This window comes from Megalops cyprinoides, chromosome 11 (genome assembly GCF_013368585.1).
Source record: "Megalops cyprinoides isolate fMegCyp1 chromosome 11, fMegCyp1.pri, whole genome shotgun sequence".
Taxonomy (NCBI): domain Eukaryota; kingdom Metazoa; phylum Chordata; class Actinopteri; order Elopiformes; family Megalopidae; genus Megalops; species Megalops cyprinoides.
In genome coordinates, this window is record NC_050593.1 from 19,022,717 (window position 1) to 19,045,390 (window position 22,674).

At 41.5% G+C, this 22,674-nt stretch overlaps 1 protein-coding gene across 2 annotated transcripts in view; it reads right to left on the reverse strand.

Annotated features, from left to right (window-relative positions):
* Positions 1-245: 245 nt before the first annotated feature.
* Positions 246-22,674, reverse strand: part of LOC118785652 (rho guanine nucleotide exchange factor 7-like) — a 33,433-nt gene continuing 11,004 nt past the window's right edge. The window contains exons 3-22 of one of the 2 annotated variants that reach the window (XM_036540474.1): positions 20,470-20,554; positions 19,474-19,604; positions 18,890-19,091; positions 17,106-17,194; positions 15,476-15,570; positions 14,780-14,875; positions 13,562-13,684; positions 13,083-13,221; positions 12,777-12,836; positions 11,151-11,297; positions 10,845-10,931; positions 10,346-10,424; positions 9,966-10,105; positions 9,267-9,488; positions 9,058-9,151; positions 8,741-8,830; positions 6,952-7,131; positions 2,402-2,501; positions 1,931-1,985; positions 246-1,671 (exon numbers count right to left, since the gene is read on the reverse strand). In XM_036540474.1, coding sequence (XP_036396367.1) covers positions 1,549-1,671; positions 1,931-1,985; positions 2,402-2,501; positions 6,952-7,131; positions 8,741-8,830; positions 9,058-9,151; positions 9,267-9,488; positions 9,966-10,105; positions 10,346-10,424; positions 10,845-10,931; positions 11,151-11,297; positions 12,777-12,836; positions 13,083-13,221; positions 13,562-13,684; positions 14,780-14,875; positions 15,476-15,570; positions 17,106-17,194; positions 18,890-19,091; positions 19,474-19,604; positions 20,470-20,554 — 2,337 coding nt within the window. In that variant the 3' untranslated portion in view covers positions 246-1,548. The remainder of the gene's footprint in view (positions 1,672-1,930; positions 1,986-2,401; positions 2,502-6,951; positions 7,132-8,740; positions 8,831-9,057; positions 9,152-9,266; positions 9,489-9,965; positions 10,106-10,345; positions 10,425-10,844; positions 10,932-11,150; positions 11,298-12,776; positions 12,837-13,082; positions 13,222-13,561; positions 13,685-14,779; positions 14,876-15,475; positions 15,571-17,105; positions 17,195-18,889; positions 19,092-19,473; positions 19,605-20,469; positions 20,555-22,674) is intronic. The other variant, XM_036540475.1, reaches the window with a different exon arrangement.

Here is a 22,674-nt window from a genome sequence, read left to right on the forward strand (position 1 = left end):
TAAGTTCCATCATAACAACACTTTGATTTAACTATTTAAATAGCATCTGGAACCTCTTAGCTATGGAGTGACTGTTTTTTTTTTTCAGTGATAAAGCTCACCTGTTAATAGAACTTATAAGGGTGTGTGGCTAAAGTTACAACAGTTGGTGAAGAAATTAAGCAACAAACACAAGGCTCTATTTACAGGTTTAATTCACAGAAAAAATCATGTACATTAGTAGCGAGAGGGAACAAATACAGTGGTCACAAAGGTGATGCTCTCACCAGATGCAAGAACAAAATCCACACAGTGCATACAAGTTGCTCTCATTAGACAATTTAATTACATCAATAAGGGAAACAAAACAGAAGACTCTTTAACTGTCTGAAGAATCAGTGTTACTTCTCTGTGTTGCATTTAAGTTTGTGAGTACAGGACGGGAATCTGAATGTTTCTTATAAAAGCCTCTGAGCTTAAGATAGGCAGACAGAAAAGTACACAATTTAAGGAAACTCATTTCAAAAGGCACACCTTCTAGCATTATTTACAATATAAAAGGTCCATTTCTGTAAGAATCCTGTATGAAACATTGCAACATAAAACACAACACAAACAAAAGGCCTGTTATAAATTCCCAGCCGCTCAAAACAACAAACAAAAAATACAAAAACATACAAAAAATGAGGTAATTTAAAACCCAAAAATGTGTGTACAAAACTGGCTTCAAAAGACAACCAGTGTAGAATTCACCTGAAATGTTCCAGTCATATAGGAGTTGTATTGCTGTGTTCTCGACAAAAAAGACTTAAAAACAATTTAATAGTGGCTGGTGGTTAAGTATAAGAGATTCAGTAACCTGGTCATGGCTTCATAGTGACCTGGTCATGGCTTTAGAGTGACTTGTCAGAGCCTCAGAACAATGTGGTCATAGATCCAGAGTGATCTGGTCAGGGCTTCAGAGAGGAAACAATGCCTTTGCCTGGCCAAAATCTGTGAGCTTGACATCACCAGCTCTCCCACACACCCACAAGGACATTCTGCTCTTCTGAATCATAACCGCAGCTACAGCAATCTTTGCATTTAACCCCTGTGCCCCAGGCTTCCACACAGAGTGCGACAGAACTAGCAGGACATAACATTCATGATAGTGTGTAGATAGTGGGTACCACTGAAAAGTTTTTACAAAAATGTGAGAAAGAAAAAAAGCAAACAGTCTTTGAGAAGAGCATATATGGTTATAGAGGGTTTTAAGGGCTCACAACCTGACACTTGGCTGCACTGTATTGATTTGGCCCCCCTACTGTCAGCCAGTGCAGTGAGTCAAGGTAGACCTTGTCATTTTCATCAATCCCCCCCCCCCACCTTTCGCCAGTGACCCATTCCATACTTCCAGTTATTATATGTGCTGAGGGTTACAGCCTGCCTGGTTTCTGTGTTTCTGTACATTATCCTCTGCAGCAGATGGTCCTCCTCCACTTTTAAGCATAAAATGAAATATAAAAAAATAACAACCTGAAATAAAAAAATTAAAAACAAACAAAAAAAAACTAAAGCAACACATTCTATTCACAAATTGGTCTCATCCCAGGAGGGGTCATTCATGTTCTTTAAAACCCTCCTGACAATCTTCTCAAGCTCCTTCCGAGCTCTCTGCTCCTCTTCAAGCGTCCTCTTCATCTTCTTATTGTCCTGTTTGGAGTAAGTTATAAAAGTGAAGGCAGTACAGCTACAGCTCACAGATCACATTAAAATCACAACTACCATGACACCCACCCACCCACTGGAAAAGTTGGTCAATGGTAATATATATGTAATATATGTCCCTCTATATGCTTGCAATATACACCTCTCTGCAATATACATATCCCTCTGCATATAATCATACTCTATGGTACACATCAGCTATGTGAGACTCTTGGCCTTGTTTCTTGACTATTGGCATGCCTACCTGTCTCAGTTCTTGTACTTCATCTTTCAGTGCATAAACTGTGTCCACAAGGGTCCTGAAAAAACAAAACAAAGAGAGACTTTTTAGACTTTTGTGTGTGAGGATAGACCTGAGAGAAGAACATGCATTATATGACATGAATTAAGGATGGTATGGTAATTTCTATACATTTCATTGCGACCCCCCATATTCAATTCACTTCAGGGATACACATTATAAAAAGTAACAATAATCAAACCCATGGAAACTAGAACTAACTTTACTTTCTAAAATTACCTTCATTTAATCATGACAATACATAATACACTGATGATGGTACCATTATCAATGCTATGAGACAACCTTCTCCTAATAGTGCTATGACAGAGCAGGGCTCAGTGAACTGTGTGCAAGATGGCACAAGTATGAGGGAATGCAAACTATAATTGAGGTGAGGTACAGGTCATTAATGTAAGAGGAGCACAGTCTTACTTCTCTTCGATCACAGTCTGACCATTGCTGTTTGTCCCCTCAACAATAATCTTCTCCTCCTCTGGAAATAGCATATGAGGCCCCGATTCTTTCCAAGATCCTGTTTTAAAACAAGAGAGTGTCCACAGTGCGGTCAAAGCTCATTGCAAAACTGAGTGATTAAGTGACTGACTGATTGATTTGACTAAGAGAAGGCGATCTTGTGAAGCTTGCAGTGAGGGTGCAAGGAGACTAAAGACGACTAAAACAGAGTTCATGTGACAAGCTGGTGGTGGGTAAACATGCAGCAGCCCCAATGCATTATGGGTTCATCTCAAAAGGCAAAAGCGAGATATCAGACAAAATATTTGTTTGTTTTAAAAGGTGAAGTACAAGAAGCATCAAAAGGCTAAGCGCTTTCAACCCACTTAGTCTTTGTTTTAATGATTTAGATTTTTCACACTGGGTAAAAACACTTGTAAAAAAAAGAAAGCTGAAGATTCTTGTTCCTTGTGATCCGAGGGGAATGAACAAACAAAGAAACTTCAGGTTCCCTCCAAAGAAGACTGTAGACCTTCAGTCTGTTCATATTGTCACAAAAAAAGTCAGCCAAAAGTAACATTCAGAGCAAATATTCCACGTATTGATTCTTCATTGAGATGCTGAGATGAACTGTATTATAAAAGACATGGAATTACAACATCCAAAAAAAAAAAAAAATCCAAAATATTAACATCACCTTGACACATTGTTCCATTATCTCATAGCAACTTTCATCTACACACTGAGCCAAAGGGGTCATTAAAGACTTCTGAGAGTTAGGTAGAGATTGTTTGTTGTCAGGTAATAAAGAGTATACTAAGCTAATGTTGACTGATCAAATCTTACAATGTATGTTATGAATTACTGGCCCAAACCTTTAAAACATTCCAGGTCCAATAACCCAAAAATACAATCAACTTAGAAATGTTCAAAAAGTAATACAATTTGCATATCCTTTCTTCTGACAGATCATAGAATACCACAAGCTAACAAAAATGAACAATTTATTTCAGATGTTGTATAAACATGGCAGTCTTTGTTAGACACATTAAAGCCTTATATGTATATATTACATACAGTTCACTCACGCCTTAGGCAGATAAAACAACACACACATTGTATATTAAGTAGGCAATATTTTAATATACATACAATGAAAGCAAAAAGGCATTTAATTGATTTTTTTCTCCAACAAAAAATAACTGGGTCACAAACCATATTATACGATATTAGGACTATCATGTTCAAATACAGGCACCATATTTTGATCGCAATCTATGATCATGTTTAAGCTTGCCAGGATAAATCAAAGATAAAACTGCATAGCTATTTTCCTCTACGTTACATGGCAGAACTATTAAAGCACATGGCTGTACTAGCAGCTATAGCATCTCTGATCTTCCTTCTCAACTGGGATGACTTGTGATGCACATTTATACAATTTGTATTGTATAAATAGAAGTTTATATGTATTTATAGCTAGGTTTGTGCGTATTAGCATTGATTTGACTGCCATGCCATGTGGCTTGCGAGTTTCAACCTTCTGCACTTTCCTACCCATTAAAAATTATAACATTCAGACACATTCAGTGAGACTGTTGAAGTTTGTGACATTCACTTGATCCCATTAACAAGGCTCACATAAAAGTCAATGCAGGTCCTTTTGGTTTGATGATATCTGGTCCTTGCCAGGTCTGTGTCAGGGTTTAGTGAAAAATGCAGCTTGTTTCTCAGGTTAATAGTCAATCTGAACAGGCTCTGCATTAGAGCTATAAAGTGATGCTTTTAAAAACAACAGTTAACTTCCTTGAAAAGATTTGGCATTATATGTTTGGATATAACACAGTTCAAAGCTGCACTATGAGTAATGTAATATGATGCTGCAATACCTTTCTTATTAATTACTGTACATAATTCTTTTAAAGTCCTTTTATGCAGCAGTATTGTACACTGTCTGTGTTTCCCAGGAAGCCTTCAAATGATTGATTATATGGATTAATATCACTCTGTTCAGAAGATGAGCAGAAGCAACCAACAGCAATTTTGTTTCCCATGACAACCATTTAAATGCAAATCACCCATATACAGTATATTTTCACCAAACTCTGAAGTTTATGTATGCAAAATGCAATTCATAAGTTAATATTAATTTAAACATGTAAATACTGTTAATCTGTTAATGTGTAACTTTCCTTTCTTGTCAGAAAACAATTAGTGAAAATGTGCTTCCCTCAGAAATAGTGTAAAGGGTCTGATTTTCATTGTATTAACACAAATTATAATTTCTGCAGATCCTTTGCGGTGTTCAGATACCTATCAAAGATGTGCAACACAGAAAATTTCTTTTCCCTTATAGTAAGCAAAAACTGCCTACCTGAAAACAAGCAAGCAGACAGAAGGACAGTTTGCTACAGGGTCCCCAAATATGAAATGACTTATCGCTTCACAAAACAGTATAGAAAATCAGCAACTATCTCTACATCTAAATCCAGATGAAAAAAACAATCTCCTAAATCTATAAGAACCTATAATTAACACACCTCTCTCCCTGGGGGTGTGTATTGCTTTACCTATTGCTATATTGCCATAGTTTACAGTAAACTAGTAAACTGCTACTGCTATTGAAGTTCCCTCAATGTTACTCTGGCATGGGCTTAATGATGATACTGTAAAGCTACCCTGCTCCAGGACCAATAGACTCCCTTATCACCTGTCCCTTCCACAGTTCCCCCTTTCTACCAGATACCATTAAGATGCCACATCTTCTTCAACATCTACTTTACTCGGGATCACTGCAAGCAAACTCAACCCTTGATCAGCACAGATTCGCTTTTTTTTCACGGTCAGTTGTACTAACTACTCAAAGAGATTACCCTTTGCTGTGACTATGGGATTTTTTTCTCACTTTGTAATAACATTTGACAGTATTTCCGTAGTTAGCAAATTGTTAATATAACACCTAACATCTGAAGTGTTCCCTTAGGACAACTCTCATTCCTTACATTTTTTAGGAGAAATGCCATCTGTGAAGTCTACTGTACTTATTCTTTTGTTAAGACTAATATCAAATATAGGTCTCTATAAAAATATATATAGGGCTACATCAAATCAAAGTTTTTAAGTCAATACACTGGGCTGGGGGACATAATGAATTCAATTGTGAATTCATTTTCAAAATATTTAAAGATTACAAAGATTTCACAAAGCGCTGAAAGTTACATTGACTAAAACATCCATCTTCTTGGTAGCTACTGTAAGGAGCAGAGGTTCATTAAGTCAACACGTACCATGCTCAGCAGAAAAGTTAGAATGTGCAGCTGACTTTAAACTGATCAACATTGATTGAGTTCTACCCTAGCTACAAAAATATGGATGCACAGACTGTAACCTGTAAGTCAGATCATCCAGGTATGAGGACATAAATTCAGAGCCACTGACACTGACATTGCTTAACTAAAGGATATTTACCATAACATGTCATTCATTTCTCCATTGCCTACTATAAACCTTCCCTCCCTACTTTTTTGGCAGTGCAACTCGCTAATAAAGTCATGTGTCCTTATAGTACTTTGGTCCACACATTGTTTGTTTCAATAAAAGAAAAAAATGTATCAAGATCAGTTTTCCACTTTTTTGTAGCACAATTACAATAAGATATCAGAGCTTTAAGACAAGTGGATCTGAGAAAACAGAACACACCGCAGGAGCACCAAACAGCAAACACTGAAATACTCCTTGCTACAATACCTCCAGTGAGTCACACTTGACATATCACACACCACTCAGTACAAAAGACAATAGAACTCACCATTTAAGGCCATGTCACTAGTCCTTGCATATAAATACACAGTTTTCAGCCCATAGAAACAAGTGCATGCAATCACATACATCACTGCTGGAGTCACTAATGTCAAGTAATGTGGAGTTAGCATCATTTAAAGCTTCATTGACATTTACAAGTTATGTGAAAATGAATAATAATCAGACGAACACTGGTGAAAATGAACGCCTTTCATACAGCACTCTAATAAGCCAATCATTTTGCCAAAATGTTTGCCCAATAATATGGACCTTTGACTGCCCGCTGGCATCTTGTATGAGCTGGACTACAATAGGCATGCAAGGGCACACTGTGTGTATGTATACACAGGCAGGTAAATACTGCAGGTCACACTCTAATGTACAGAGAACACAGTATACACCTCACTAAAACACATCTGAATGTCAGACACAGAGCACCCACTTGACCCCATTACTACCCCTCCTGACCTCTCTTGCTCCTAGTATATCAGGGCAGTCAAGACACAGTGCTGAGGGGCACATTAACTACCTGGGGACTGTAAGGAGGACAGGGGGCACAAACAAACGGGTGGAGGACATCAAGGCAGCAAGCGGCTGGTTAAAGGGGTTCAAAATAAATGAAGTCAAATCATTTCAAGTATTTAAATAAATACAATAATATGTCAAAATACTAGGTTCAAAAGGTGGGCTTTAGTTCTGGTGAGAGATATAGGAGCAGCAGCTCTTACGGGATGTGGACCCCATCCTGTAACTATGGGCTGTCCATATGCTGTCATAGTCAGAGTCTTCGGAGAGGTCAGACGTCTGCTCCGGGCGGGAGACACTGTTGCGACGCCCCAGAGAGTCCACACTGGGGAGGTCATCATCGGCCAACACGTGATTATGCATAAGATCAGTGCCCTGCCATGCTAGGGGGTTGGGGGGAGTCAAACCATACAAATGGAGGGGGGGGGTGTTCAAGGGTTGGATTGTAAATGAGGGCAAAGCAAGGGATTCAATGGGGAAATTATATTTTTAAAATAGGGAGTAAATTAACATAGAAAATTGGGAAGAGGTATGGCAGGAATGGACAGGGAACCCAGACAAATGAGCAAATGGAAGAATCAACAGAACAGGGAAGAAAAATGCAAAACAGAGTGACAGGAAAGAGAAGAAGAGAAAATATTATTAAAAGCATATCAACAGCTCTCAACTATCATTAGAAAAGGATTAAGGCCTTCAAGGCAGATGGCCAAGGACACCAGAATGTAAATTTAGGACCCTATAGAGGGAAAAGACTACTTTTCTTCAGAAAAAGGAGTCAAAGCTTCCTTATTTCAAGAGAAGAATGTTAATATTAAAGTTGATGTCCAATGTTAGTACAGAAACAAAGAATAGAAGTGAAGTGAGAAGTTCTGTAAAGACTGAGGGTGCTATGGGGCACTGTGGGGACTTTTAATTACACCTAGCACAAAACACTTAGTGTCCCTCCTAGCTTTGTGCAGTTACGAATACAAACATTGGTCAATTTGTTTTCTGGTAACCATGCCACTTCTGTTGCATGTGAAAGAACATTTAACACAAACACAAAGTGGCATGTCAATGGGGAAAAAATTATTCCAATGGACTTGATCAGTGCAAACAAATATACTTCAGCCTTGGGGTAGCCTTCACTCTAGAGTACCTAACTTTGAAATGTGGATCACTTTAATATAGCTCACTGGAGAAGGAATGATGATGTACATTTGAAACCTAGGGAAGAGTTCAAAGTTCACACTGTGAATGTCCATTGCTTTCTGCTTTCTATTTTTCATGACATGCTCTTCCCTGAACATCACGTTAATCTGAATATTTTAAACCATTCGATCATTTGGTCAATCTGTGCTTTCTTACCTTGGTAATTGAAACATGCCTGTATTACTTCGAATTTTGAATATTAATCGAATTATAGCTCTTTGATCACATTACTCTTTACAATTATATTCTGCCTTTATAGAATATTCTGATAGCATGTTCTCCTCAATAGACTCTTGCCCTCTGAAGCTAACTGAAGATCATCCAAAATAATTACTTTTCTGCAGCTATTCCCTGCTGCAGTCTCAGTTGACTTAATTTCAGAGACCAGAAATGCAGAACACTTCACAATGCACAACAATTTACCTGCAGGGAACCAGGTATGAGCACCTCAAAGAACAAAACTGTACCATATCATATTGCTCAAACAGCAATCACATCTTAAAGAACACCATTGGTTGATGAAGAAAACCCTGAAAATCACAACATTTTGACATCATGTCAACACATCCTCACATTAAGAATGGCAGTAAAAACATTTTCTGTGTCAAAAAGATTCATCAGTGAGGGGGGCTGAAATCTAATTTATTACTGAATTACTCTGAATCTAAGCATCAATATTAGTAAGAATGAGCCATCAGATCTGATCACTCAGGTGTGGACTTTCAGTGTTGAGGGCATTCAGTGTTTGGTATGGAGTGTGCAACGTCTCGTCCATGAGGGGAGTGTCGGGGGTGCTCTTACTTGAGTTGAGTGTTTGCCGTGTTTTGGCGCTGGTACAGTAGGCCTCAATAACTTTCAGGATCTGCGCATCCTCCTCAAGGGCCGCTGTACCTGGTTGAAGGAGACAAGGAAAGCCAATCAGTGACATGCGCAAACTACAGGATGGCAGGAGAACGGTGACACAGATTCGCCACAAGAAAGAAAATTTCTGCATCACAGACTCCTACAGCATGTTATCCTTTTGTCCAACTAATTTATTGGGCTATTGTTAGGTATTCACAGGCCCAGGTAGACTCCCCTGAAACACTTGATCACATCAGGTGAGGTGACGTGCTTACTTTTCCTCAGGGCAAACTCCTCGTCAGAGGGTTTCCTCTCTGGCTTGCGTTTCGGGAGTAGTTTTTTCATGCTCTTGGGACTTTTGCTGAGATCCTGTGTGGAGGGAAAGCGTCAGAGGGAAAGCATTCAGGCAGAGAGGATCTGTTAGTCTCTCAGGGTCACTTTCATGCTGCCATGTCCCATTTTAGTGCACTTCAACGACTCCTACCTCCTTGTAGCAGAGTGCGGCAGAAGGCTTCAAGGGAGGTGCAGGCCGCAGGCAACTGAGGCTCCATGGCTTCTGGGTCTTGGGGGGCTCCAGGGGGCCCCACATCATGGTGCTGTGGGGTGTCCCATGCGAGGAGAGGTGTGGGAGGGTATGATAGGCAGGGGCTACCGTTGTGCCCCGGCTCTCAGAATGCCTGGATGGGGTAACGGGGTGTGAGGGGAGCTGAGAGAGGGCGACAGGAAAATGGGAGATTTTGTCTTTTAACCCATTGACCACTTATTTCTTGCCATGATGTCTGTGATCCTGCTCTACAGTTTATACTGTACCAGAGTCTTTTTCAATTCACAAAACATGTACACCAAGTACACCATGTACAACAAATAATGAACTTGGAGGATTGGGGATTTATGCACAAGATGATTCAAACTTCAGACTTGTTTCTGAACCCAATGAGCACAACAGACACTGAAAGGCATTACAACACGATGTTATGATGCGGTTACAATGTGAATACAACATTGCTGAAACATAAACTGAACATGAAGATTTAATTCATTTATAAATACAAATTACAGAAATAAAGTTAAATTGCATGATGGCACAGCAAAAGGGCAAACACAACCTAGAGTAATTAAGCAGTTGAAATGCAAGCAAGATGTATTTGTGCAGCTAAAATGCAAAAAGGATGTAGAGACTGACTGTGTGACAGGGGACGGACTGTGGCTTCATGGTGGACGTAGCCAGTGAGGTCCGCTTGGTCTGACGCTGCAGGTGATCCAACCAGTCCTGCAGATCCTGCTGGGTATTACAGACCACTTGGATCCTCTCAATCATGCTCCCTGCGGCACACACAGTGACCACCATGTTCAAATATCATCATCAGGGCACTTCAAAATGAGGAGTCACTTGCTTATTTACACAAAGAAACCAACTTTCAAACTGAGTCCGAGCAAGGGAAAGAGCTTCCAAAATACTTCAGCTATGGCTAATACTTCAGGTCTCTTTAGGCTGCCCTGCTGTGTCCTAGTAAAACAGATCATTTTCTTCATTTCAAAACTGAATTCTGTGTCACCACTTACCAGATATTTCAAAGGCGTTCTTGTGGGTCTCACTGTCCTCTAGCTTGGAAACGGCCATTCCCACCAACGGTAGCTTACCCTGAAAAGAATATGTCGTGCATTTTAACGGTGTGCTCTTATGAGAAAACAGACAGAAAGTTCTCACACAGACAAACATGTAGACAGTGGACTGAGTGGTTCTAGCATAATGGAGCTCCATGTAATCTGTGCTTTAGCACATGTAATCAAGTGCTAAAGCTGAAGGTCCCTGGAGTCTGTCACACAGCAGGATGTGGAGAATCTCAAACAAAAAGAGTACAGGAGCAGAAGGGAGAGACAGTGACAGAGAGGGGTGAGGGAACAATGACAGGAGGGTGGGAAAGGACACCCTGAGGATCAAGTGAGGGTAGGAATGGAGGGGGTGAAGCCACAGAGGGGGTGTCCAACTGATCAGAAAGGGAGTTGCAGGACTGCGGTAGATGGTACAGGACACGCCAAAGCAGCAGCGGCACAGACTCACCTGGTAAATAAATCCGCTCATCCTGGGACTGGTGGACAACATGAGGAGCACGTGGGGGAACAGCAGGAGGTAGCGCTCGTTCTTGTCCTGTAACACAGATGCCGCTCATGTTCATGTTTCCCCGGCACACTTCAGATACATATGACTTCACTCACAAAACTAAAAATCAAGTTCCAATCAGCTATGCTACATGTTCCCTGAAAGGCAAACTGCCAATATTGTCAGACAGCCAGATGCTGTTTCTAAAAAAAAAAACTAACACTGAAACCAGAGGGGACAGTAGTTGTCCAGATTCTCCTCTCGCACCTCATTGCCGTGGTTGAGGACTGTGACCTGGGACATGTAAAGGACGGAGCCCAGCGTCTTGATGTCGTCGCCTTCCCAGCACCGGATCGACTCTGTCAGGATCTGCAGCTCCAGCTCCTTGCGCTTCCGTACCTCTTGGCACTGCGTCTGTAACCATGGTAACAGGCATGCTGCGTGACACATGCATTCCAGCATCACGACCATTCGGTAATTTAATCCAAGTATACTTTTTTTTTTTTAATTTAGAGCATCATTTCCTGCCATTTCCTGCAATCTCCTACGCACTTCAGTTTTCTTTTATTTACAGGGTTATCTCTTCTCCTATTTTGTTCTTTCCTTTCTGATCAGTTTATAGTTCATCCCAGATGCTACTTAGATTTACTGTATATTACAATACATACCTTACTGTACATTACTGTGTGTCAGCTAAATAAAAAGATATCCTTGGTCAGACTCTGTATAACAGACTGTATGTAACAACTTAGCTTCCAGCCCTACATCTGCCTCTGCTCCACCTCAACTTTCCTACTGTCTCCTCAAATCAATTAAAAATAGTGCCTCATCTACTGACTATTACACAGAGGGGGGAAATAAGAAAAATAACCATACAACATACTGTAGCAATTAATCTGTTAGAACCTAGAACTGACTGTCTGGAAGAGGCTACAGAGGGAGGAGAGGGACAATCCCTCTACCTCTGTATCTGTGGAAGCCTCTTCTGTGAAATGGAATGATAAGGCAAGCAGTGGAGGGGAGTGCCTCTTTGTGTGTAGAAGATACAGACCTGGAACAATAGAGCCAGCATGCGGGGGGCATGCATTTCTACATGGGGAGGGGATTAGGCCACTGGGCGTGCTGCTGTGACGGGCCATGGGCTTAATACTGTCGGCTGAAACAATGTTTACTCTAATCACTCTGTCCCAGATGACACCAATGCTATGCAGCTTCGTGGCCTTTTTGTTTTCAGGAGAACAGACAGCAAGTTTCCAATGTGAGGAAGTGTGGGACACTCCATCTTCAGCTGTACTGTACAGCTTTTTGCTTACGAAGGAAGATGAATGTGGGTGTTTGAACTCTTGAGCCACTTATGACTATGTCTCCTTTACAAGGAGGCTGAATCCAGATCAGCAACACAAAGGTGTACACAGAAGAATTCAGATCAAGCAGCACATTTAGGCATAAACAGTGTTCAGCACCTGAGCAGAAATGTAAAGAGGCTGAATTCAGATCAGTAACCCATTGGTGCAACTGGCTTAGTTTACATTAGTTGGAGACCTTCCTGGATACACACATAAGGTGTTTGGGTGTTAGGCCTCTCTGCCTCTAGCTCTATTGTAACAGCATGTGGCCCCCAGCTACTTTGGCCCATAATAGACTCACAAAGTCACCACTGTGAGGTGCAGTGTATGAAAGGTCCTGTGTGGTCCATGTCCCTCAGAGGCTGAGCAGGAGAACTCTACAGTCCTGCAAACACCCTTCTGGAGCATGTGCAGCAGTCTCCTGCCACCCAATAATAGTGGTTCAATGGAACAATCTATCCCCAAAGGAAACAGGTGTAGCCCCTGAATGAGTTTTGCTCAGAACACAGATCAACTACTCACAATAAAGGTAGACACGGTGACTTACTGAGAGGGATTTGAATGCTGTCATGCACTTCAGAATGTCTGGACGGTCTTGGTGATACTCCTGCAGAGAGGAAAACAGAGATTGTGTTTCCAGACCCAACCATGCATCAAACACACACACACACACACACACACATCTTAGACATGTGCATAAGGAATCTTACACATATCAGCATGCGATGTATACATGCACAAGCACATGACATTGTCACAATCATGCGCCATCACTGTGAGTGTGAATACACAGGGCAGACAGAACAGGCCCATAGCCGAGATGCTGTTATCCTCAGTATGTAGTTCGGCCTACCTCCATGTGTCTCTCCAGCTCCTTGAGCAGGGTGGGGTATTTATCCAGCCGCATAAAGGGTTTGCTCAGGCCTGTGGTCAATATGAGAATCCCCGGACTGTTGGCCCCCTTTCCCTCCATGAACTCCCCCAGCTCCTCACTGCAGAGATATAGACAGACAGCAAGACAGACAGGAACAGTCATCAAGACAAGTTGGCACACAGACACACAGACAAAGAGACACACTGTAAGACGAAGTAAAGACACAAGCATACTGATTAAGGACAGAAATATAGATGGAGCAGGTATCTCCTAAGTACCTGCCTCTTGGATTATATAAAGTGTATATGTGTACATGTTTTGTTATTCAGTTGGGAGATATTAGACTAATGGTACAACAATGAGAGTTTGTTCACCCTACATTGTTAAGTATGATAACTTTTCATTTGTTCTGATAGGCCATCCATCATACATGCTGAAAAGCCACTGAATGGCTGTACCTGTGCTCTGTCAGGACGCTGACGGCAGAGGGGTGGTTGGCACAGTATGCCACATATAGGCTCTTCATCTGAGGAATGTGGTTGAGGAAGAACCCCCCTACTCGCTGATGGGCCTCCGGCAGCCTGGGCACAGGGACAAAGCAACACAGAGTCATATTCACACACAGAGAGAGAGAGGGACATATATGCACACAGAGTTGCATGGAAAGGCACACAGAGATACAAACAGCCATAAAAGCAAGCGGATGCACAGACACACATACAGTATGTGCAAATGCAGTTGCACAGAGACATAGAGTCCCAATCACAAGCATACACACAGAGAGACATGTATGTATATGGAGTTATATGCACAGAAGATCACAAGGAAATAGTGAGGTTTAATCTTCAGGAAGTCATGCACAGAGACACAAGGAATCATAGGCACAGAGAAACATACTCTGCATATACAGACCAACCTTAGTTTGCAGACACACAGAAACTCACACAGAAGACACCACATAAACAGGGACACATCATCAGAGACATGCAGGTATTCGTACAGAGACACGCATAATCAAAGACGCATGCAAACTTTCATACTTAAAACATAAACATACAGACATATACTGGAGATACAGAGACAGATACATGTGAAGATACAGAAATACAGACCTAGACAGACACACAAACAAGTAGAGACACAGAGTCCCGTAATGATTAATGGACTTGTAAATACTTGAACAACACAGACGACATGCCACTACAGTTTGAAAATCCAAAAGTCATTTACATACAAAAACTACTTGTGTCTTTTCCCCTGTACACATAATCATAATGATTATATCCTATTTATTTCATCTCTCAAACTACTATTTCAAAGAAAACTATCTTTATTCTGGAAGGTTATCTTAGTTGCACCACAACAGTCTGCCTCTAGGTGGCACTGTAACATATCTAATAAGATACATTTCTTTAAGAGCCGCTATGTATGTGCCTTTGTGGTACACATAGTGAGATGCAGTTAATATAGTTCTTTTCTCAGACAATCCTGACCCCAAATCATTGCATCAAAGGCTTTCCAGTAAATTCATAATCAACTCCTTGCTTTGTTGCTCCTTGATATGCCATTCATTTCATGTCAGTAGTAACTAAGAACTGAAAAATACAAATGATCCCTAAAGAAATCATAACTCTTAAAGTGGGTTTGTGAGTGAAAGAGTGAAGGGTGGGACTCACTTAGTGCACTCCTCCAGAGACTGGACCAGCATCTGCTGAAAGGTGCTGATCTCCTCCAGGTTCCCCAGGAGTAGGGCGATGTCCGACCCGCTCAGCCTGGGAGAGGAACAGAGAAGCAATCATGAGGCCTCAAATGCACCTGAACAGCTACAAAACATAACACCATCTCATTAGAGGAAGCAAGAGTATGGGTGACAATAAGATGTAGTGGTAAGGAGCAGGTAGAGTAACCAAGAGGTTGTTGGTCCAATTCCCAACCTGAACTGCATCAGTTAACAGCTGTATAAACTAATCACAGGTAAAATATGTATGTCACTCTAGATAAAGGCATCTGCTAAGCAAGTACATAATATAATGTCAACAGCCAGTAAAATGAAGCCTACCCTTTGACTATCCATGCATACACTGTGCCCCTAGCTGCTGATCCAAGATCAGTTTATCAAACCTGAACCACTTTTTTGTCAGATGTGGACACTGATGCAGGTGTAATGTTCAAGGCAGTCAATTTAACTGCAGTAATGACGATGCTGGGTACTGCCGAATTATTCACATGTACAACACAAAAATACACAGTGCTGATAGACAGACACAAAGTGATGTATCTAAATGTATTACAACATATAAGTCTTGTTGCTGGATAAAGCATGGGGACACTGCAGTGATCGCTGACCTTTCGTCCAAGCAGGCAGAACTTACTTCTCTGTGGCCTGTAGTGACCTCAAGTAATTGGACAGAAGATTCTGGAGTTCCTTGGAATATTCTGTCTCTGTTTCCAGAATGTTCTGTAGTACCTACAGGTACAGACATCAGAACAAATCAGAACAAATGTTTCTTTCTGTCAGCATTTCAACTGGTAACATAAATCGGCTGTTTATGTAAGAACATCGTTTTGTACATTTTCTGTAACTGCTGTACTGGACACAGATTCATCTCAGCCCCAACAAACTTCTGAACCCACTGTTAATTATTTATGTAATTACAAAAGTAAAGCCACAACGCAGAGCAACTGCAGAGCAGTTACAGTATTCTTAACATAGAATTTGAAGCTTGAGAATGATTTTCTTTAACTGAAACTTGCAGTACTTAACTATGACATAAATATCACAATGAATAAGAGAATCAGATTCAGCAATCTCATTATTGCACAGCAACTGGACATTGTGGCTGATGTCTCAGGGAGAGTGATCTCAAAAGAGTTATGGGACCCAGAACAGACATGTTCCCAGTAGTAGGCTTCTGTGAAGACCCCCCCTGTTAACAACCCCACATCTTCTCATACCTCATTATGACTAGAAACACTCAGACCTATATTCGCTTTCCTCGAATGATAGAGACAGGACAGATATCAAAAATGACGTTGAGGACAAACGCAACCTGACAGATTGAGGCCGCCCATTCCGTACTGCTGAGCTGCATGAATTTAGATTCCTTTAAAGTTCACAGCTATGTCTGTTAGAGCTGAGAAACTACATCCTTAAGCCAGGAATAGCTCTGCTCATGAATATTTAACAAAAAACACTGCAGCTTTTCTTTCTAGTTAATATCTGCCATTTCATACTGCAGAAGTAGGATAACTCTAAATATTTCTCTCTTGCAGATGGTGAAAGCTACAATATCATCATTTTATCTTGGCTTTAAGTCATATCATGTAGTGCCCCTCAACATGACATACTACTCCCCATTCTTTCTTAATGTGCCAAAAAAAATGATGTGAAGTGATACTTCCCAAAGTGTCCCATCATGTCTCACTCTGCTCTTTCTGCAGAAGACATGTAAAGGCTCTTGTGGCCCACACTAAACACCCAAGTCCCCATACCCCACCCTCTAAATGCACCCTGATTCAGACGCAGCCCCAGTCATGGAGACTGGAGCTTCCGGTAAACAGCCGAGCCCGCCGACTGCCCCCAGGCCCAGCTGTCACACTGTCTACTCAGGCAGAAACAGCGACCTACATTGCACAAACCCAGAAAGCTCCAGCTGGCTTTAGCTGAGGCCTGTGTCTGAGGACCTCACGGTGTATTAGTGTCTCCAGCAGGGATGCAGAAGCAGGAGATGCCAAAGGCTGTCAGGAGACTGTCAGAGCTGCTGAAACATCAGTGTGCCTTCGCATATACTCCAATAGCTGATAATTTTTCGAATGATGATCGTAAAAATTTATAATGTTAAATAGGAAATAGTTGATATTACCACGTTATTGTTGTGACACCATGCATGCATGCAATCATGCATATAAGGGGGTGATATATAATGAAGGGGGTGGATTCTGTCTTCTTCTGTTGTTGCCAACTGATTAAACCAACATGCAGATTCAGTATATACTTCTCACCAATGTGTAGTAGGTCTTGTTGATGGCAGAGGTGTCAAAGCCTTTTGGGGGGCTTTTCAAAGTTCCAGTTTTAGGAGACACTGGTTTGTCTGTGCGAACGGCAGAAAAACACAAGAAATGAGTAAGACAGACATTCCCACGTATGGACTCCCTTTGGCTATTTAATAATATAATAAGCCAACTTCTCCCGGGAGGTGGAGTCAGGAAAAGGATGTTAAGTGGCCATTACCCCTCTGAGCAAGAACCACTGTGCGTATGAATAAATGTCCCACACATACAATGCTCTGCTGAGAGTCTGGGCCTTGTGAGGTGCCTGGGGGACATACAGACTCCTGTCTCAGCCAGTCAAATAAGGTAGCCCTAGACCCTGTATGTGTTACATCTACAAAATTGCAATGACCTGGCTGTTCCACATCTTAGTGTAAAAGAACCAAGGTTTGAATAAACTATTCATCCCTTTCTTGCTCTCTCTCGGTCTCCTATCAGGAAGACATCTTTCTTTAGTACACAGTCAGAAACAGAAGCTGCGGAACAATAGGGTCTTGTTTACAAAGGGACGTCCTATCCACAGGCTACGGCACTTCCCGTCTTTGTTTGGTAAGGGGTTTCCTTTCCTGTCCGGCCTACGACACAGACCTGACATTAAAAAGTAGGCTTAAATTTCAGCAAAAAAAGAAAAACTGTGGAAATTACTCAGCTTCACTGCAGTTAAATACTTGAAAATGTTTTAATATCCCAAACAGCTAAACAGATTTTACAGATTTATTGGATGCATTTTAAATTTAATTGTACAGCATCAAAAGGCTTTTTGCCCCTGTGGATTTTTCAAGGTTACGGGAACATATTTTTGAAACCCTTCTTTGTGTATTTAAATAAATCAATACATTTCAGTAATGAAAAATGTAACATTCAACAGTTTCATAAAAGTTAGACTATTAATATTTTTCCACTTTTTACTAGACTATTGAAGATTTTATTCAGATTAAACAGCTGTGAGATAACATCCAGCCATGGTGAATAGACACTTTTGTTTCATATCAAAGGGAAAATAAGATCTGAAGACAAGAGGGCATAATTCATGAAGTGTCTGTATAAAATTGCCACAAGGAAAGCTACCCGTAGCGAGAGAATCTAACAATTATTTCATTTTAATGCATTCCTTTGCTCTGGGATAAAGTTGGAGTCATCTAACCACATATAAAAAATGACAAACATAACACTCGTACCTTTCAAAATGGAGAAGCACACGTTTGCTACATGTTAATACTGATCCATTAAAGGTTACTGAATTCAGAGAAAAGCCAATATTGCAGCTGAAACCATGACATCAGTAGTTTTTAATGTTCACAGAGCTTTTGTTAGCTACACATTTTATATCATGTACTTTAATAAATTTTATTAATTAGATACCCCGCACCACACATTGTTCCTCTTCCACACAGGCTTTATCACCTAGACAGCATCTGCATGGGGCCCTGGGGTTAGTGGTGGGAGGGGAGGGCTTCTCTAACCTCATGACAGGTGGATCTACCATGTGCCTTCAATCACTTAAATGACTGAATGAACAAAAAACTGCTTTCCACAGAAAAACACTACAACTGGTACAAATCATGTCAAATGTGTCATGTCAGCAACACAGTGTCTTCACCCACTTTGGGGTTCAAAAACCTTCACTTTCCCACCACTACCTGGGGTTGCAGAACAGATAACTATGAATACACCCCTGCCTGGACTGACACAATAATCAAAACTCTGTAGCGCACCCAATGACAAGGTAGACCCACCACTGCCTTTGACTTCTCTGACATAGTTGCTCGGGAACCAGCCAGTCTTGCCATTGAAGGTGCCCTCCCACCAGCCCCCCTCCTCCATGCGGGTGACATGGATGATGTCACCCTTGGAGAAGGACAGCTCATCCTCGTTCGTCTGCTGAAAGTTAAAGCGTGCTTTCACCACTGCCTGGTGGTTGCTGTTCTCCGTCATGTCCTGCAGGGGGAGCAAGTTGGGGGAAGAGGGAGCTGCAGTCAGTGATTCCATCATTTATCTAGTAATGTCTGATAAAGCAGAGGTTATGGTCTAATCACAGCTTCAATTTGCATACAGTCCCATTTACCAGACAGTAATACAGGTTAAGTTTCAGTCTCTTTCATTTTCTTTCATTCACTGTGTTTCTGACAATCACAAGACAGTGGTAATGCTAATTCTGGATTTGACACTCATCTGGTTGCACAACTGAAAACGATTGGGTTGTGGTTCTGGTTTTCAACACTCACCTGGTTTCTTGAATGGAAACAGTTGTGGTTCTGATTTTTGATATGCACCAGGCAGTGTAACTGCTAATGCTTGTAGTACTGGTTCTGGCACTCACCAGACTGTGGTACTGATTCTGCAGGAGCTTAGATGATCTAGTGAGGGAAGACTGGGAGCCCAGTGAGTCGAAGGACTTGATCCGATGAGTGGACTGGCGCACACATGCAGAATCCCTGCCCACAACAATGTCTGCAAGACAGAGCGAGATACAAGTCATCACTAAACACATATTGCCTTCATATTGTCAACCCACACAGCTTTTCCAATGTGTGTGTGATGGGGAGGGGGGGTTTATTCTTCTCAACCCTCACTCTTTCAGGACAACACTGTTTTTCACAATGAATGTTTTTCACCTTTATTCACAGGTATCACTTGTTCTTACATTGTTAATGACATTTTCAAAATTATTTTAGTCCATTTCTTCCCTTTCCCTCTCCACTTGTCTGGTTCAAAAGATGATGAGCGCTAGTGCAGATTAACACCTGGTGAAGGAGTGGGCAGCGGACAGGGAGTCGGGTGTGGGGTATCACCTAAGAGCTGGGGCTTTGTGCTGCCCTACCCCTGTGTTCAAATTTATGGACCGTGAAAGCAGGAATTTGTGAGAACAACAGAGTCAGGAAGTCCTGCATGAAATCATCTCACACACGCCCACACATACACCAATCCACATTCACCAACACACACACACACACACACGCACGCGCACACGCACACACATACACACACACACACACACACACACACACACACACACACACACACAGGCAGATATCAACAAATGTACCCACCCACACAAATGCAGTGCACTGGAGGTTGTGCCACATGGAGCCAGGCAGGAAAAACAATCTGTAACTGCTCAGGAAATATGTGTAGAACTGGCCTACAGTCTCTCTGAAAAGTCCTATTTTGCAGTGTAGATGGACTGTGTGCTAACCTCTACAGTCTACTTCATATTCTTCACAGTCCTTTAACCTCTACTGAAGATACAGTAGGCATGTTACATATGTGAGAGATCATCTTCAACAGTGGTGCTCACCTGTACAGGTATGCTTACCTGTGCTCACTTTGTTAAGTGCCACCAGGGAATTCAGCACCTTGCTGAAATTCTGGCCCTGGAACAGGTCATTGGCCTCAAACGTCTGTCAACACAAGAGAGGAAAAATGTAAGTCCTTATGTATGTACACAGTTCAGAGCAGGTTCTAATGCAGTCTGGATCAACGTAAGGCTGAATTTCTGCTTAAACATAAAGATCAATGGCATTTTGTAAAGAGCTGTATACCTGTGTATAAGGAAATTAGATTTAGTAGGATTCAATGTACAAATTATTGGTTCAATGAAAAACATTACATTATTATATATAATTTCCCCTCCAAGATGTGTGTCCATTGGTCTGTTTACTTCTAAGGGTTTGTGAACATTCTGCAAAAATGGCCATTTCTAGGAAATTTACAGGAAAAATACCTGGAACCTGACAACAGGTTAACTGACAGGATTCATTCCAACTTTAGCCCAACCTTTTACCCTGTGGGAGAGCATAGATCCTTAAAAATATTGGGCATATTGCTGATAATACTTTAGGGACTATAAATATAAGAGAAGTCCCACGCTAACTAAGATAGTTTTGTTGTGCCCCTAGCCAATCCAGTTGCAAACATATAAAAAATTTAAAAATTCAGTTCTTCCATGCTAATGTATCTTTTGCCGCAGTATCAACACTGCCTGGTCTTCTTGAAGAACCACAACAACTGACAGACTAATCGGATTATTGTTGAATATTGCTTCCTTGTTACTGTAGTTTTAGTCAGATGATGCAGTATAAACAGTCCTTAACATACGTAAGCCAATCAGACATTATGTGGCACTCATCACGAAGCCTTTCCTGACCCAGTTACAGTACCACTGCTTATAAGTCAGCACTGCACTGACAAACTTAGTCTGCACGCCCACACAAAGAGGAATAAGTGCACTCATCTCTATGGTTCAGCACAGCAGATAGATTTAAAATAACTACAGAGTGAAAGTAATGCGGCCATTCTCTGCTCCCCATGCACAGTTAAGTGGCAACCACTCTGGGGGTGTACCAGCGGCCACGAGTAAGTGGGACGCGAGTGTCCTCCCTGCAGGGCTGGTGCTCTGCCAGGGTGACATACCCACTTCCTTCATGTCTCATTAACTTAAGACAGACTCCAAATGGAATTCATTTAGGTTCTCCTTCAACTCACACACGCGTACTCACGCTCACATACAAACACACACTAACACTTCTCCTCCTAGCTTTCCTTGGCCAGACATTACATGTGCTGTGGCATCATCTCTTTATGAAGTGTTCCTTTCCTTTACTACACATAGGTACCTCCTCCTATCAGGACTCCTGACACGGACCACACTTGCTTTGAAATGAGTTAATAACAAGATGCCCCCCCACCACAGGGCTTACAGTATGTCTGGACAAGCCTTGCCATCTGGAAAGCACTATTAGTGAGGGATTAACTGCTTGTCGTCGTCCCCTCCACTGCCTCATGAGAGTGTGCCAGGAGGTTTGCACCCCTGTACCCTGTACTTGGTATGTTCAGATACATCAACTGGCTTCAGCTACCCCACCCTCTTCTGTTGTGCTCATAAAATGTTTCCTGCTGGAGAAAGCACTACCTGTCCAAACAGACTACGTCACTTCAGCCAGGCATTGCACAACCATATATACAGTATATACCATACATATACACATACATTTCAATAAATAATGTGGCACAATAATCGTTCAATCTCGATGATCTTGAGAATGGAGATGTCTGAATACCAGATCTGCTGTTTATATCTGTCAACAGCCATGTATCACCCAGCAGACATTGGCCTTGTTCCAAACAGATCACTTGTGCCCTTGTTTCACACATGGCTGTGTCAAACAGCTAGCAACTAAGATTATTCCTACAGAAAAGTGGCAGGAGATAAATGGCTCAACTAAGCTGTTAATACTCTCGTCATGTCACCTCCATAAAACTGGACTTCCAAAACAAATTTTACTTGCGATTATTCACATATAGCATCATGTTATGCATGCAGTTTTGGGTTTGTCTGCAGGGCCACTGACTGATTGCTAAACTTAACAGAAATCACACCAAGCACATCAGTTATTCCACAGGAGGGAAAAAGGCACATGATGACAGCATGGTGGTGACACCACTGACCATGATACATTTTACATTTTATTTTAAAAAATGGCACAAAGGAAACTGTCCATTATTGTGGAAGGCATGCATG